Consider the following 17245-nt stretch of genomic DNA (forward strand, 5'->3'; position numbering starts at 1 on the left):
GTCTGTAGTTCTCTTTCTTTGTTGCATCTTTGTTTGGTTTAGGAATCAGGGTAATTGTAGCCTCATAGAAGGAGTTTGGTAATGTTCCTTCTGTTTCTATTGTGTGGAACAATTTAAAGAGTATTGGTATTAACTCTTCTTTGAAGATCTGGTAGAATTCTGTACTGAAACCATCTGGTCCTGGGCTTTTTTGCTTGGGAGACTTTTAATGACTGATTCTATTTCCTTAGGGGTTATTGGACTATTTAAATAGTTTATCTGGCCTTGATTTAACTTAGGTATGTGGTACCTATCCAGCAAATTATCCATTTCTTTTAGATTTTCCAGTTTTGTGGAGTAGAGGTTTTTGAAGTATGACCTGATAATTTCTCTGGATTTCCTCAATGTCTGTTGTTATGTCCCCCTTTTCATTTCTGATTTTGTTAATTTGGATGCTCTCTCTCTGTCTTTTGGTTAGTTTGGATAAGGGCTTGTCTATCTTGTTGATTTTTCTCAAAGAACCAACTCTTTGTTTCATTAATTTTTTGTATTGTTCTCTTTGTTTCTATTTTATTGATTTAAGCTCTCAATTTGATAATTTCCTGGCGTCTTTTCTTCCTGGGAGACTTTGCTTCTTCTTGTTCTAGAGCTTCCAGGTATGCTGTTAAGTCACTAGTGTGAGATTTCTTCAACTTCTTTATGTGGGCATTTAGTGCTATGAATTTCCCTCTTAGCACTGCTTTCATAGTGTCCCATAAGTTTGGTTATGTGGTGTCTTCATTTTTGTTTATCTCTGGGAAGTCTTTAATTTTTTTCTTTATTCTTCCTTAACCCATTGGTGATTCAGTTGAGCATTATTTAGTTTCCATGAGATGTAGCTAAAGTTTTCCTGCCTGGCCCACAGTCAGGACAAAACTCTCTCACCTGCCAGTCCCACAGCCGCTCAGACCCGACCAAGTAAACACAGAGACTTATATTACTTACAAACTGTATGGCCGTGACAGGCTTCTTACTAACTGTTCTTATAGCTTAAATTAATCCATTTCTATTAATCTATACCTTGCCACGTGGCTCGTGGCTTACCGGCATCTTCACATGCTGTTTCTCATCGTGGCGGCTGGCAGTGTCTCTCTGACTCAGCTTTCCACTTCCCAGCTTTATTCTCCTCCTTGTCCCGCCAACCCTTCCTCCTGCCTCACTACTGGCCAATCAGTGTTTTATTTACCAATCAGAGCAACACATTTGCCATACAGAACATCCCACAGCAATGAGATTGTAGGTTTTGTGTAGTTTTTGTTATTATTGAAATCTACCTTTAAACCATGGTGGTCTGGTAGAACGCAGGAGGTTATTCCAGTTGTTTTGTATCTGTTGAGATTTGCTTTGTGGCCAAGTATGTGGTCGATTTTAGAGAAGGTTCCATGGGGTGCTGAGAAGAAGGTATATTCCTTTTGTTAGGATGGAATGTTCTGTAAATATCGATTAAGTCCATTTGAGTCATAACATCAGTTAAGTCCTTTCTTTCTCTGTTAAGTTTTTTTTTTTTTTTTTTTTTTTTTTTTTGGTTTTTCAAGACAGGGTCTACTCCGTGTATCTTTGCGCCTTTCCTGGAACTCACTTGGTAGTCCAGGCTGGCCTCGAACTTCTCTGTTAAGTTTTGATTTGGGAGATCTGTCCAGTGGTGAAAGTGGGGTGTTGAAGTCTCCCACTATTAATGTGTGGGGTTTTATATGTGGTTTAAGCTTTAGTAATGTTTCTTTTACATATGTGGGTGCCCTTGTTTTTGGAGCATAAATGTTCAGAATTGAAACTTCATCTTGGTGGATCTTTCCTGTGATGAGTATGTAATGCCCTTCTTGATCTCTTTTGATTGATTTTAGTTTGAAGTCTATTTTGCTGGATATTAGGATGGCTACACCTGCTTGCTTCTTAAGACCATGTGATTGGAAAGTCTTTTCCCAGCCTTTTATTCTTAGGTAGTGTCTATCTTTGAATTTAAGGTGTGTTTCTTGTATGCAGCAGAAAGATGGGTCCTGCTTTCGTATCTATTCTGTAAGCCTGTGTCTTTTTATAGGTGAATTAAGCCCATTGATATTAATGACCAGTGATTGTTCATTCCTGTTATTTTTTGGTGGTAGTGTGTGTGTACTTCTCTTTGGGGTTTACTGCTGTGGCATTATCTATTGCCTGTGTTTTCGAGGGTGTATCTGACTTCCCTAGGTTAGAATTTTCCTTCTAGTGCTTTCTGTAGGGCTGGGTTTGTGGATAAGTATTGTTTAAATCTGGCTTTGTCCTGGAATGTCTTGTTCACTCCGTCTATGATGATTGAAAGTTTTGCTGGGTATATTAGTCTAGGCTGGCATCCATCGTCTCTTAGTGTCTGCATTATATCTGTCCAGGTCCTTCTGGCTTTCAAAGCCTCCATTGAGAAATCGGGTGTTATCCTGATGGTTTTGCCTTTGTAAGTCACTTGGCCTTTTTCCTTTGCTGCTCTTAATATTCTTTCTTTATTCTATACATTTAGTTGTTTAATTATTATGTGGCGAGGGGACTTTTTTGGGGGGGGTCTAGTCTGTTTGGTGTTCTATAGGCTTCTTGTATCTTCATAGGCATTTCCTTCTTTAAGTTGGGAAAGTTTTCTTCTATGATCTTGTTGAATATATTTTCTGTGCCTTTGAGTTGGTATTCTTCTCCTTCCTCTATCCCTATTATTCGTAGGTTTGGACTTTTCATGGTGTCCTAAATTTCTTGGACATTTTGGGTCATGACTTTGTTGGCTTTAGTGTTTTCTTTGACTGATGAATCTATTTCTTCTACTGTATCTTCAATGCCAGAGATCCTCTCTTCCTCTCTTGCATTCTGTTGGTTATACTTGCATCTGAAGTTCCCGTTCATTTACTCAGATTTTCTATTTCCAGCATTCCCTCTGTTTGTGTCTTCTTCATTTTTTCTATTTCCCTTTTCAGGTCTTGGACTGTTTCCTTCCTCTGTTTCCATTGCTTTTTCATGATTTTCTTTAAGGGATTTATTGTTTTCTTCTGCTTTATTTGTCCTTTCCTCTAGTTTTTTTTAATAGCGTTCTTCCCATTTTTTGTTTGTCTTTTCCTCAATTTTATTTTTGATTTCTTCTATGTAAGGCTCTAGCCTCTTCATGATGTTATTCATAAGGTTGCTTTCTTCTGCTTCTTCCATTTTGTGATGTTCAAGTCTAGCTGTTGGAGGGGGGCTAGGTTCTGGTGATGCTGTATTGCTTTTCATTTTGTTGTATGTACTTCTGCCTTGATGTCTGCCCATCTCCTTGTGGATTTGTTCTTGGTCTTATCAGCGCTCTTGGTCCAGACAGCTGACAGATTCAGGAAGCCTCTCTCTGGTTCAGATGGAAGCTCTCTTGTCTAGATGGGAGCTCCAGGGTAGTATGGGAGCTGGGGGCTGGTCTTTAAGTCTCAGGAAGTGGTTGGGGTCTCAGGTGGATGGGTGTAGGGGCAGGGTGTGGAGATTTCAGGGTCTGCTGAGGGTCTTAGAGAAGGGGAACCTTCCCGGTGGGGGTGGGGAGAGTCTTGCCCGATGCCCAGAACCTGGGGCCAAGTTGGGCAGGTCTTCCCTAGAATGCATTGCTGGTGCCCAGGGATGGGACCTAGGAGCAGGCCTTTCTGGGTATGAGCCCAGGCACTCACCTCTTGTCCAGATGGGAGCTCTGGGGTGGGATTGGAGCTTGGTGACACTCACTCTTAAAGTCAGTAAAGAAATTAGACAAGTCTGAAAGGAAGCAATTTCTAAACTTGTTCTAACATCCAGTTTTCACTGTGTTTTGTTTGTTTTGGTTTCTTCTTGAGACATGGACTTGCTCAGGCTATAGCAAGTTGGTAGCTCCAGTGCCAACAGCTTATTCTGCTTAACCAATACGTTGCTATAGTGTTTTGGTTTTGAATGAGAATTACACACAGCTTTTAGTGGGTGCTGGGAATTCTAACTGAGGACCTTGTGCTCCATCTTTCTGGCTCACCTACTTTCTAGTCTCTTACTGTTTCCCATCTATCTTTATTACTTTATACTTAATTTGCTCATTGATATTTTTCATGTAGGCCTCAAAGATACTTGAGTTTATGGTCTCCAATTTAGGCTATCTTCTAGTTTCTTTTTTTTCTTAAGATTTATTTTACTTTTAGTTATTGTGTGTATGTGGGTGGGTGGGTGCACATGAGTGCAGGTGCCTTCAGATCCCAGGAGAAGGGCACTGGATTCACTGGAGTTAGAGTTAACAGGTAGTTGTAAGCCTTCCGCTGGGAACTGAGTGCCAGCTCTCAGCCTAAGCAGTATGCTCTTTTAACTGCTGAAATACCTCACAAGCTCCTGTCTGTCTTCATTACTTAACTTAGATTATCATAAAATCCCTATAATGTGTTCTGACATCATACCCTTCTAACCTGCCAATAGCTCTTTGGTGTCTGAGTCATATTAGGAACATTCCCCCATTTCAGGCAAATGCAGCTTTATCCCACCTTTGGGATGGGTTTCATTAGCCCTCTTACCAGTATGACCTCCTTTATCTCTGACCTTCACAACAGTGCCAAATGAGCCTTCACTCCTTAGAGCTCCTTGGGTGCCCTCCTTGAAGTATGAAGTCCAAATCCTTTAAAGTTGTGGTGTTTGTTGCACGGTCTAGACTTGGACCTGTTTGGGTAGCCTCTTTTCCTCCCATTGGATTCTTTCATAGTTAGCTGGACCAGTGGTTAGCCAGTGTTGTGCTTTCTTTGTTTCTACAGCTTGTCCTTCCTACTTACCTTTGCCTCCCCTCACCCTCTGTATCACCAGGTAGTGCTTTGATTCAGATAAATTACCTCTTCAGCTTCAAGTAAATGGTTCCGGTTTTGTCTACTTAGCTTTTTAGGAAAGACTATCTTTCATAGACACGAAATGATTAGTGAATGGTTATGGAATGAATAAAAGAGAGATTTTTATTTTATTTGTTTGTTTGTTTGTTTGTTTGTTTATTTGATTTTTCGAGACAGGGTTTCTCTGTGTAGCTTTGCGCCTTTCCTGGAACTCACTCAAAAGAGAGATTTTTTTTTTTAAGATTTATTTATTTATTATGTATACAAAAGAGGGTGCCAGATCTCATAACAGATGGTTGTGAGCCACCATGTGGGTGCTGGGAATTGAACTCAGGACCTCTGGAAGAGCAATCAGTGCTCTTAACCTCTGAACCATCTCTCCAGCCCCAAAAGAGAGATTTTTTTAAAAGGGAGTAATCCAAAGCACTAATCTCCAGAAATGTAAGGAAAACCTTTATTTCATCCTGCTGTTATCCATTTCATATATAATCTTTCTACTGCCTCTGTGATACTTTTCTTTCTAAAACCAGCAAAGGTCAAAATAGAATACCCCAAAATACACTTCTCTTTTTAGAATTATTTTCAATTTTTAATTACGTGTATATGTGTTCCTGTGTAGGGGTATGTGCAGACATGTGTAAGTACCCATGGAAGAGGCCAAATGTGTCAGACTCTTGGAACTGGGGTTAAAAATGGTAATGAGGTGCCATGTGGGTTCTGAGAACTGAACTCAGGTCCTCTAAAAGAGCAGTATATTATTTCAATGGCCAAGCCATGTCTCCATACACTGTACTTCAGTATATTTCCAGATGACTCTTCTGAGAAGTTACAGACACAGGGTGGCTTTGAGAAACCATCTTTGTTAGTGTTTTACTCTCATATTTCTGCAACTTGCCATCCTTATTCCTTCCTACCTTACCTCCCAAACTTCACCCTGTCCCCTTCAACCCACGAAGCCCCACTGACAGTTTTTTTCTATATATCAGAACTCAATGGGTGATGCAGGCCTTCAATCCCAGCACTCAGGAGGCAGAGGTAGGCAGATCTCTGTGAGTTCAAGACCAGCCTGGTTTACAGAGTGAGTTCCAGGACAGCTAGAGCTACACAGAGAAACCCTGTCAAGAAAAAAAACAAAACAAACAGAACGTAGTTTAAGCTTCAGCCATCTTGCCCTTCTGTTCTTCTCTCTCAGTACATGTGTGCTACTCATTGTGTGTTAATATACTTGTGTGTTTTTTCCCCTTCTGTTCACTTGCAATACATTGTCTGAATATATTTGTGTGGATTCCCCCCCCTTTACTACCTTCCAGTATACTGTGTGATATATTTGTGGGGTTCTTTTACCCTGTTAATCTATTGCCACTCAACTAAAATTACTGAACATTCAAAGAGAAGAGAAAATTGAAATTTTCCTGCACGCAATGTGGTAGTTTGAAAGAAAATGGCCCCTCCAAAGGAGTGGCACTATTGGGAGGTATGTGGCTTTGTTGGAGTGGGTTTGACCTTGTTGGAGGAAGTGTGTCACTGTGGAATCAGGCTTTGAGATCTCACATATGCTTAAGCCACACTCAATATCTCAGACCACTTCCTATTGCCTGCAAGTAAAGATGTAGGACACTGAGCTACTTTTCCAGCACCATATTTGTCTGTATGCTACCATGTCCAACCATGAGGATAATGGACTAAACCTCTGAAACTGTAAGCCAGCCCCAATTAATTGTTTTTCTTTATAAGAGTTGCTGTGGTCATGGTGTCTTTTCATAGCAATAGAAACCTTAGGAAAGAAATGCCAGATTACTACTATTAATAATTCATAAAATTTTGTTTTCATTGCAGCAATTACAGGAGGAATTAAATAAAAACCTGTTTGATAATCTAATTGACTTTCTGCACAAGTCCCATTCTGATTTCCAGAAAAATTCAAGAAACTGGGGCTGTCAAATGAAACTGAGAGAAATTCCCACTGCTGCTCTTATTCTTGGTATGTATGTATCTGTTTATTCATGCTTGCCTATGTGTATTTGTTAAATTGGTTTTGTTAGGAGAATAGTGGAAAACGATTTGTTCTGATAAAACTTGGTTTGTTTTTTTTTTTGTTTTTTTTTTTTTGTTTTTTTTGTTTTTCCAAGACAAGGTTTCTCTGTGCAGGTTTGGTGCCTGTCCTGGATCTCTCTCTCTAGACCAGGCTGGCCTTGAACTCACAAAGATCCGCCTGGCTTTGCCTCCCAGTGCTGGGATTAAAGGTGTGTGCCACCACTGCCCAGCCTGATAAAGCTCTTAAAATTAAAACAACTATGATTTGACTTCATACTTTGTAAATCAATAAGTTTATTATATAGTCATAAATATATACATATATTTATATATATATAAATTTATATTCAGATATGTTTTTAGAGAAATGAAATTAGAATTCAGTAATAAAACATCAGTGTGTTAGTAGATCTTATTTTTTGACCTTTTTAAAAAATCATATCTTCATTGAAATTCATCTATAATATTTATTTCTTGCACTTGATATCTCAATTTCAGATCCTCTTATGTTAATATTAATTGCATAGGTACATAGATTTGTGTAAATTGTATATAAATTGTTTCCAGTTTACAGGTTATAATTTTTAAAAATACTCATCAATATCTAATTTAGAGCAAATATTTATGTTTCTGGATAATACAAAAATATGATTTATTAACAGCATTTTCTCAGGTTTTTTATACTTTTCTTAATTGAACTTAATTTTTGTCATACAATATATTTTGATCATAGTTTCCCTTCCCATCAACTCCTCCCACATCCTTTCTACCCACCTAACTCCACACCTTCTTTCTTTCTCTCTTTAAAAAACAGACAAAAAAAGCCCCAAGTAAAACAAAATAAGTAAAACAAAAAGCACAGTAAACACACACACAAAACCAAAACCCATAAAACCACAAAAATCAAAAACCATAATATGCACACAGATGAACAGTAAGACAAAAAATGTCCAAACATAGCACTTGAGACAAGAAGTCTGCAGAAATACCATTGTTCATTTTGTAATAGTCATCTACTGCTGGATCTGGGACCTGCCTATAAGTGTGGTTAATATACCCAGTGAGATGCCATTGGACAAAACTTAATTTTTCCTTTGCAAGTTGTTTGGTTTCTTGGTCAGAGACGGCAGCTCATGTTCACTTTCACCTTTGAGCACTGGGACCCTGTCTGACTTGAACCTGTGCAGGCCCTGTGTATACTACCACAGTCTCTTGAGTTATGTGTGTCAGTCTTGTTTTGTCATAAAGACATTGTTTCCTTGGTGTCATCCATCCCCTCTGGCTCTTAAAATCTTTCTGCCTCCTCTTCTGCATAGATCCCTAAGCCCTGAGCAGGAGATTTTGATGAAGACATCCCATTTAGTACTGGGTGTTCTAAAATCTCTCATTCTCTGCACATTGTCCAGTTGTGGGTCTGGGTCTCTAATAGTTCCCATCTATTGCCAGAGGAAGCTTCTCTGATGATGACTGAGCAAGGCACTGATCCATGGGTACAGCAAAATGTCATTAGGAGTCATTTTATTGCTGTGTTCCCTTAGCAATGCAATAGTATTTTGTTTTTCCCTAGGCCCATGGCCTATCTATTTTCCCGATCTTGGTCACTGAAGCAGTGTCAGGCACAGGCTTCATCTTATAAAGTAGGTCTTAAATCCAGTCAGATAGTGGTTTGTTGCTCTTGCATTTGTGCTCCTATTACAACAGCATATCATGTAGGTGGGTAATCATTGTAAGACTGCAGGGTTTGTAGCTTATCCATTCTCCTCTGGTAGCATGCAGAGTACCTTCCAGTACCATGAACATTAGTCAGGAGGGGTAAAGGTTCTAGTTAGGCATCAGCTTGATTTTTTGGTGTTCAATGAGAACATGTAGTGTGTAAGTGTTTTGTATGCAGCATTAGGGCTTAACTGTCAGTTTGTGGAGAGCAACCAATGGCCTTGTTAATAGCCTAAGTTGTTTGGGAGTTTCTATCTTAGTTACTCTTCTACTGCTGTGAAAAAGCACCATAACCAAAGCAACTTCTCAAAGAAAGCATTTAATTGAGGGCTTGCTTACAGTGTCCGAGGGTTAGTCCATGATCATCATGGCAGGGAGCATAGTGTCAGGCAGGCATGGTGATGGAGCAGAAGCTGAGAGCTTATATTCCAATTCAAGGAGGAGTCACAGCAAGAGAGACTGGGTCTGGTGTGGGATTTTAAAGTATGAAAACACACCCCCAATAACACATGCACCCCAACAAAGCCACTCCTCCAAATCCTTCCTAAACAGTCCACCAACTGAGAATCAAATGTTGAGATGTGGGAGTATTGGGGCCATTCACCACAGTTTCCATGGGGCCTCTTTGGCCAATGACTCAAGTAGATTTAACCTATTCCTGGCACTGGAGTTTTTACTTGGTGGCAAAAGATGTCTGGTTGGGGCTTCATCTCCCACGTTGTTTTGTGATTCCACTTAAATTTGTTTCATATATGTATATATTTTAAGAAGATTCTACAGTAGTAGGTTTCCATATGACCCCACAAATGGCACTTAATATTACCTGTCCCTCCCCTCTTCCCATCTCTACCCTTCTTCCCTTCCCTCCCCATTTAATCCACTCTCTCCACTGTTTCTCCATTAACTATTTATTCTTCCACCCCTTCCTTGGAGGTCCTTCCCTCCCCACAGTCCCTTCTCTATGCCTAACCTCAGTGGTTATATGGATTGTAGCATGCCTATTGAAGGCTTAAAAGCTAAGATCCACATCTAAGAGAATACATGTTTTTTTTGGTTCCAGGTAACCTTAGTTAAGATGATTTTTTTTTAAAGTTTTATTTATTTTCCTGTGACCTTCATTATTTTTTTAAACAGTTGAATAATGTCCCATTGTATAAATGTATCACATTTTCTTTATCCATTTATCCACTGATGGGCATCTAGACTATTTACAGGTTCTGGCTATTATGAGTAGATATGCCCAAGAGTGGAATAGCTGCATCTTGAGGTGGATCTATTCCTAGCTTTCAGAGGAAACACCGCACTGATTGCATAGTGGCTGTAAGAGTTTGCACTCCTACCAGCAGTGGACCACTGTTCTCCTTACCCCATATCCTCATCAGCATGATCTGTCATTGTTATATTGATCTTGTCCATTCTGACAGGTTTAAGATGAAATCTCAAAGGAATTTTGACTTGCATTTCCCTGATGGCTAAGGACACTGAACATTTCTTTAAGTTTTTCTCAGTCAATTGTGTTTCTCCTTTTAAAAATTCTGTATTGTTATATGGCTCATTTTTAAATTAGTTTATTTGTTTTCTTGATGTCCAGTTCTTTGAATTCTTTATATTTTACTAACTCTATTGGATGTGTAAATTGTTAAATATCTATTTGTTTTGTTTTTGGACTCTATTTGCAAGTATTTTATTGAAATTTTTTTGTATCTTTGTTCATATGGGATATTGGTCTGTAATTTTCATTCTTTCTTGGGTCTTTGGTTTATATATCAGGTTAATTATGGCCTCGTAAAAAGAATTATACAATGTTCCATTGGTTTCTATTCTGTGGAATAATTTGAGAAGTATTGGCATTAGTTCTTCTTGGAAGGTCTGGTAGAATTCTATATTGAGTCAGTCTATCCCTGGGCTTTTTTGGTTGGGAGACTTGTAATTACTGCTTCTATTTCACTAGGAGTTATACATCTGTTTAAATTGCTTATCTGATATTCATTTAACTTTGGTAAGCTGTAATTATAAAGAAATTTATTCATTTCTTTTAGGTTTTTCAGTTTGGTTGGATACAGATTTTTAAAGTATGTCATATGATTCTCTGGGTTTTCTTGTCTATTATTATGTCCCCCTTCTCGTTTCTAGTTTTATCAGTTTGGATTTTCCTTCTCCATTCTTTCATTTATTTGACTTGGAGAAACTGACTCCCTCTCCCAGCAGCCATCAATAATTCTTCAGTTAGGGGAGGGACTTGATAATCCCCCTTCCATCTATGCTGGTATTTTTGTCAGCCTAATCCTGTGAAAATCTTCTGCATGCAATAGCAGCCTCTCTGACTTCATGGGTATAACTGCACTGTTATGTCTGACTAATATGTTTCTCTACAGGCATCTTTCTCTATGGCTCTTGAAATCTTTCTGCCCCCTCTTCTGCAATGTTCTCTGAACCCTGGGTGGAGTGGCTGTGATTAATTCCATTTGGAATTTACACACTCCACAGGCTTATTCTCTGCATGGTGACTGTATGTCTCTGTATTAATCACTGTCTTCAAAAGAAGCTTCTCTGAGGAGGGTTGAGAGATATACTCATCTATGGGTATAAAAATAAGAACTTAGGGGTAAGCTTATTTATTACTATGTTCATTTAGCAGAATAATAGTTCAGGCAGAATTAAAAAAAACAAACAAACAGAAAACCAGCCACTGTTTTTTTGTTTGATCAGTGAATGAAACCAAGCATTGGTTTCATCTTGTGGAGTGCCTTTTAAACTCAATCAGAAAATGGTTACTCCCATAATATTTTTGCCACTATTGCATCAGTGAGAATGTCTTTTTAGGCCAGTCATTATTGTGCCTTGAAGGTGACCATCAGGTAGTTCTTCAGTGACATATTCCCCGAGGAGATACCAGAATATGAGAAACAATAAAGACAGGAAAGTTGGGGTTAGGAGATCATGTATAAGCCTTAAACATGTCTTATGCCAAGCAAGTTTATTAAGAAGTATAGCACCTTATATACAGTGTCGAGAAAATGGGACAGAATCATCAGGATGCTATCTTACAATGAGATAAAATTAGTAGGGAGCTGACTCAAGTAGTGACTGAAAGGGAATACAGGGTATCTCAAGTGCATCACAAACTGAATGCTCTGTGGCCTTAGAACTGTTAACTCCAGCCTCTTCAGGGTGGAAAAGCCAGGTTCCCTGGAACAGAAACTATTACTCCTTCCAGGCCCTCTGCCCCTGGGCAAGGACATAGAACTAGTGTCCCCTTTGTCCTTTCATCAGAGCCTCTGAGAAAGCCTTGGATTGGCCTTTCTCATTTGGTAGCATGCATAGAGCCTTTCTTTCAGTCCTACAAAAGCTAACTAATAGGGGGGAAGCATCCAGGTCTGTACCAGCTTGATTTCTTTATGACCTAGAACTTAGATATGTGGTGTCTTCGGCAGTAGGGTCTTCAAGTTCTAAAAGGTAGTAAAGAGCAGTAACAGTAGTCTGTAATGTTTTAGGGTAGGGATCTATAGGACCCCACTGACCAACAACTCAAAAAGAAGTAATTTATACCTGGCACTTTTTATATGATAGCCTCTTGTGTCTTGAGGTGGCATTGTTGTAGTAAGTCTTTTTCTGTCCCACCTGCCAGCTCCCAAATAACGACACAGAGACTTATTATTAATTATGAGAGCTCTGCCAATAGCTTAGGTTTGTTTTTGACTAGCTCTTAATAACTTAAATTAACCCATTTCTGTTCATCTACGTGTTGCCATGTGGTTTGTGGCCTTTACTTCTCTTCCTGCATGTCTTGCATCCTCCCTTGTCCCACTGGTGACTCTGCTTTCTTCCCAGCATTCCTCAAAATCCTGCCTAGCTATTGGCCATTCAGCTTTTTATTAAACCAATTCGAGTGACCCATATTCACAGTGTACAAAGAGATTATTCCACAACCTTTCCCCCTTTTTGTCTAAATAAAAAGGAAAATTTTAACTCTTAACACAGTAAAACTGTATACAATAAGAACAATTATCAGGTATTGTCTAAATAGACAATATGTAAATAAACTATATACAATAAGAACAATTATTGAATAAGAATTGCATTTACAATGTCCAGTCCATTTGTATTTGGCAAATTTAGAGAAAATACTCCATTATCTATCCTCTCTTGATGAGTCCAAATTTTTGTACCAAATTTATCTTTTATCATAACTAAGGAAAACTATAATTATCTAGTCTTCAATTCCATCAAAGACCCAGAAGGATATAATATTACCTGAGTAAACAGGAAGTGCTGTGCAAAGCCACTTCCAAAATTATGAAACAACGGTGACATCTGGTTACCTAGACAGTCACCCCAGGGTTCCTCTGCAACTTTGGGGCATCTATCTTTGGCCTACAGGCCTAGAATATATGACAGACATTTATGTGAAGGACAAATTTTGATGGACTGTCCCACTTTGTTTTGGCAAAGTTCAGCCGTCATTTTCCTATGTGTCCTGCAGAATGTCTGGCAGACTTTTCTATGAAGCAGGAATTTTGAAGGACTGTCCTGCCTTATCTTGGCAAAGTTTAATAGCGTTTTTCCTTTGTGTCCTGCTTGTCCAGTTTGCACAGCATACTGTCAGCAGTCAAGACAAGAGTAGTTCTTGCCCAGATGGCTAGTTTTGCCACATTGAAAGCAAACTCCATATGGAATTCCTTCGATACCCATCATCTTCTCTGAAGTAAATTAGTACTGCCAGGAGCAGACATGTTTCATTGTCATGAAAAGCACTATGTTAACAAAACATTTTAAATGCCATATTCTGTAGGTCTTTGAAGTGTTAGAAGACCATCTATCTATCTAAAATACATCTCTGCTTGATCTTGAAAACATATCTTGCATAACTACAAGTTTGATTGTTATAGGTGAATAACTACTAACCTGCATTTCTTTATTATCCTGAATAGTTTGTAATAATAACTTTGAAGGACTAGAGTTCATTTTTAAAGGAGTTGCATAGGTACAATACCTTAAACAAGGATAGAAACGTATGTACAGTATGTTTTAACTAAAATAACCTTAAAAGTTGACTCAATAATCCTCCCTTTTATTTCATCATTTTTATACTATATCCCCCCTTATCTCTTCAAACAGAGTTCCTTGAATCTAATCTCCTTTGTTCAGTTTTTTTTTCCCCGACCATGACCAATAACAGTTTGTAACAACCCCCTATACAATGACAAACATCTATAGCTCACTGAATGACCAAAAACCATCCACTCTATCTCTTGGTAATATGGGTGTTTTATTCTCTAGACTGCTTCTTGTTGTGTGGGGACACTGGCATCTTTGGGGGACCCTGAGAAAATTAGGATAATGATTAAGTCCTGGGAGAGCTAACTGTTGTCTAGTTTCTGTGTGATGGGAAAATGGAGGGCTTATTTGAAGTCTAGCTGGAGTAATCTATGAGGCTGGACCATTTCAGCCAGGAGCCTTGAAGCTGTTCTGGATATAGAACTCTAAGGAAACTGCAACAGAGATACTCTGAGAGGCTGGATCACCTGGGCCACTCATTTTCATTGGTGTCTGGGCCCCTTCTTCTGAAAACACGCAAATTTTCAAAGGTAACATACATACCTGCATTAACACAAATATGGACTGTGCATTGTATGAAAGCCAACCAAAGATGACAGTTTTGTTTTGCTTGAGAAGGTAAAATATACATTACCTGTCTTGTAGGTTTTGTTTGCTTGCTTGCTTGCTTGGTTTTTTTTTTTTTTTTTTTTTTTTTAATTTTTTTTTTTTTTGGTTTTTCGAGACAGGGTTTCTCTGTGTAGCTTTGTGCCTTTCCTGGATCTCGCTCTGTAGACCAGGCTGGCCTCGAACTCACAGAGATCCACCTGGCTCTGCCTCCCGAGTGCTGGGATTAAAGGCGTGCGCCACCACCGCCCGGCGCTTGCTTGTTTTTTTAAGGTTTATTTCTTTATGTTTGTAACTAGGATTTGGTGGTGGTGGGGGTCTTCCCTGATCAAATCTGATCTTTATGAACCTTAACGAACCCACAACCTTCGTTTACTGTAGAAACAAAAGCATAACCTCTTCCCCACAGCAATACATTTTTTGAGTTCCATTTTAAAGTTAAGGCATTCTTAAAGTATCTAGGCTGATTTAATTCAGCAGTCCCTTTCACAATCCCATGTCATCTAGCAGCTGTCATTTGCTTATCAGCAATCAGAAAATTCAAAGACAACACAATAACATACAGGATCCAGACTCTTTATGTATTTCCCATCTCTTTGTGGCTTACTCTTTTGTTTTTGTTTTTTTTTTTACTACTTTACTCTTTCTTTAAAGATTTTATTATTTTTAAACTATATTTTATGACTGTCTATATCCTTTTTCTTTTTTTCTTAAGCCTGTGCACATTATTAAATACACTGTTTACAAGTTTTTTTCAACTGAACCTTTTCTGTCTGTATCTGTAACCTTTTCTGTCTGTGTGAGCAAAACCTTAAACCTTCATGCAGCTTAGCTTATAGTGTGCTGGCAGCTAGCTACCCCCGCCCCCAATTACCTGAGAGCCTAGCCTCATGTCAGAGGTACCAGTGGGAGCAATGTTTACCGCCCCAGCTCTGGGAAGTTTCTGGGTCCATGCTGTAGATGTTTCTACCTAGTTTCATGCCACTAAGTAGCATGCTGCCTGATGCTCATAAACTCCATTTAAGTGCTTGGTAGCAGGGCCTCTTAAAAGAACCACACCTCTGTAAGTAGCTAGCACCGAGCCTACCTGAGAGACCATGGTCACCAGGAAGCCACATTTGACTCCATGTTCTGAACTTTTTTTTTAAGCTTTTTCAGGCGTTATGTGTACATGACCCCATATTGGGCACCAATTGCAGGAAGTCTTTCTCTGTCTCTCCTGCCACCTCCCAAATAACCACAGGGAGACTTATTAGTTATGAAAGCTCCACCAATAGCTTAGGTTTGTTTTTAGCTAGTCTTATAACTTAAATTAACCCATTTCTATTCATCTACATGGCTCATGGCTTTTAGTTCTATATGTCTTGCATCCTCTTATGTCCCACCAGCAGCTCTGCCTTCTTGTTCCCAGCATTCTCTCTGCCCTGAAAATCCTTCCCTAGCCACTGGCCATTCAGCTTTTTATTAAGCCAATCTGAGTGACATATTTACAGTGTACATTATTATTATTCCACAACACATTGTCATCCCACCTACGCCATTATAGGGTAACTCCATTTAAATTCTTTATATCTGAATATAAATGTTTTAGGAAGCTTCTACAGTAATAGGTTCCCATCTGGCTTTTTCAACATGGTCCTTAGTGTTACTTATCACCATATTCCTTATACCATTTAACCCCTCTTCCATTATGCACTTTTCCCCATTCATACCATCTTTGTCTATCCCTCATTCCCTGAACCACCCCTCCCCATGGCCTCTTACTAGTTTTCTGCTGTGTATGGATATGCCAGTTTAAACACACACACACACACACACACACACACACACACACACACACACACACACACACATCTCAAGATTCAAAGCCAGCATCCACATATGAGAGAGAACATGAAACAATTGGGTGACCTCACTCAGAATTATTTCCAGCTTCATCCATGTAATTACATACTTTCATTTTTAAATAGCTGAATAATATTACATAATATATATATGAACCACACTCATTATTCATTCATCATTAATGGACATTTAGATGTCTCCCCCCCCTCCCCGAGCTGAGGACCGAACCCAGGGCCTTGCGCTTGCTAGGCAGGCGCTCTACCACTAAGCTAAATCCCCAACCCCGTCTTCTGTTTCTTTGCTGTTATGAGTAGAGCAACAGTGAATATGGATGAACTGGTTTCTCTGTACAGAGCCATTTGGGAATAACATTACTGGATCATGTGGTAAATCTACTTCTAGCCTTTTGAGGAACCTGCCATTGTGCCTCATTTTGTACTTTCACCAACAGTGCATTACTGTTTCTACTTCCTACATCCATTTGTATTTTGGATCTTAGCCATCCTGGCTGGGGTAAGATTAAATTTCAAAATAGTTTTAATTTGCATTTCTCTGATGGCTACATTTTAAAAAATATTTCTTGGCTATTCATATTTACTTTGGGAATTCTATATTTAGTTCTATTCCCTAATTTTTAATTTGGGTTCTTTGGTTTGGTGTTTAGTTTTAATTCTTTGTATATCTAGTTGCTAACCCTCGCTTAGATATTTAGCTGATGAACATTCTTTTCCATTCTGTAGCTGCTTCGTCACTGGAATGATGGTGTCATTGCTGTATACGAGCCTTTTAGTATCACGAGGTCCGATTTCTTAGACGGTGGTCTTAGTAACTGTGGTACTAGGGTCCTGTTCAGAATGTCTTTTTGACACTTTTAAGTGTAGTCCTTACTTTTACTCCTATCAGATTCAGGGTATCAGGTCTGAGCTGAGTTCCTTGAACCATTTGGAGTTGAGTTTTGTGTAAGGTGAAAGATAAGGATCTAGTTTGCTATCAATAGATTATTTTTGGGAGGATAGCTGTTTTCACAGTATTATTTCTGTCAGTCTATCAACACAGGAGGTCTTTCCATCTTTTAGTATTTCTTCAGTATCCTAAAATATTCATTGTACGAGTCTTGGTTAAATTAATACTAAGATTGTTATTTATTTAGTTATTTTGAAGCTACTGTGATTGGGATT

General features: G+C 38.8%; 1 protein-coding gene across 3 annotated transcripts in view; it reads left to right on the forward strand.

Moving 5' to 3' along the window:
• Orc3 (origin recognition complex subunit 3) overlaps positions 1-17245 on the forward strand; it is an 80832-nt gene that overhangs the window by 9745 nt on the left and 53842 nt on the right. For all 3 annotated transcript variants that reach the window (XR_008213560.1, XM_052715486.1, XM_052715487.1), the window contains exon 4: positions 6648-6792. Coding sequence is in view for 2 of the 3 variants with exons in the window: in XM_052715486.1 (XP_052571446.1) it covers positions 6648-6792 (145 nt within the window). In the remaining variant the exon portion in view is untranslated. The remainder of the gene's footprint in view (positions 1-6647; positions 6793-17245) is intronic.

Source organism: Peromyscus californicus, unplaced genomic scaffold (assembly GCF_007827085.1).
Source record: "Peromyscus californicus insignis strain IS unplaced genomic scaffold, ASM782708v3 Scaffold_5__1_contigs__length_169319896, whole genome shotgun sequence".
Lineage (NCBI taxonomy): Eukaryota > Metazoa > Chordata > Mammalia > Rodentia > Cricetidae > Peromyscus > Peromyscus californicus.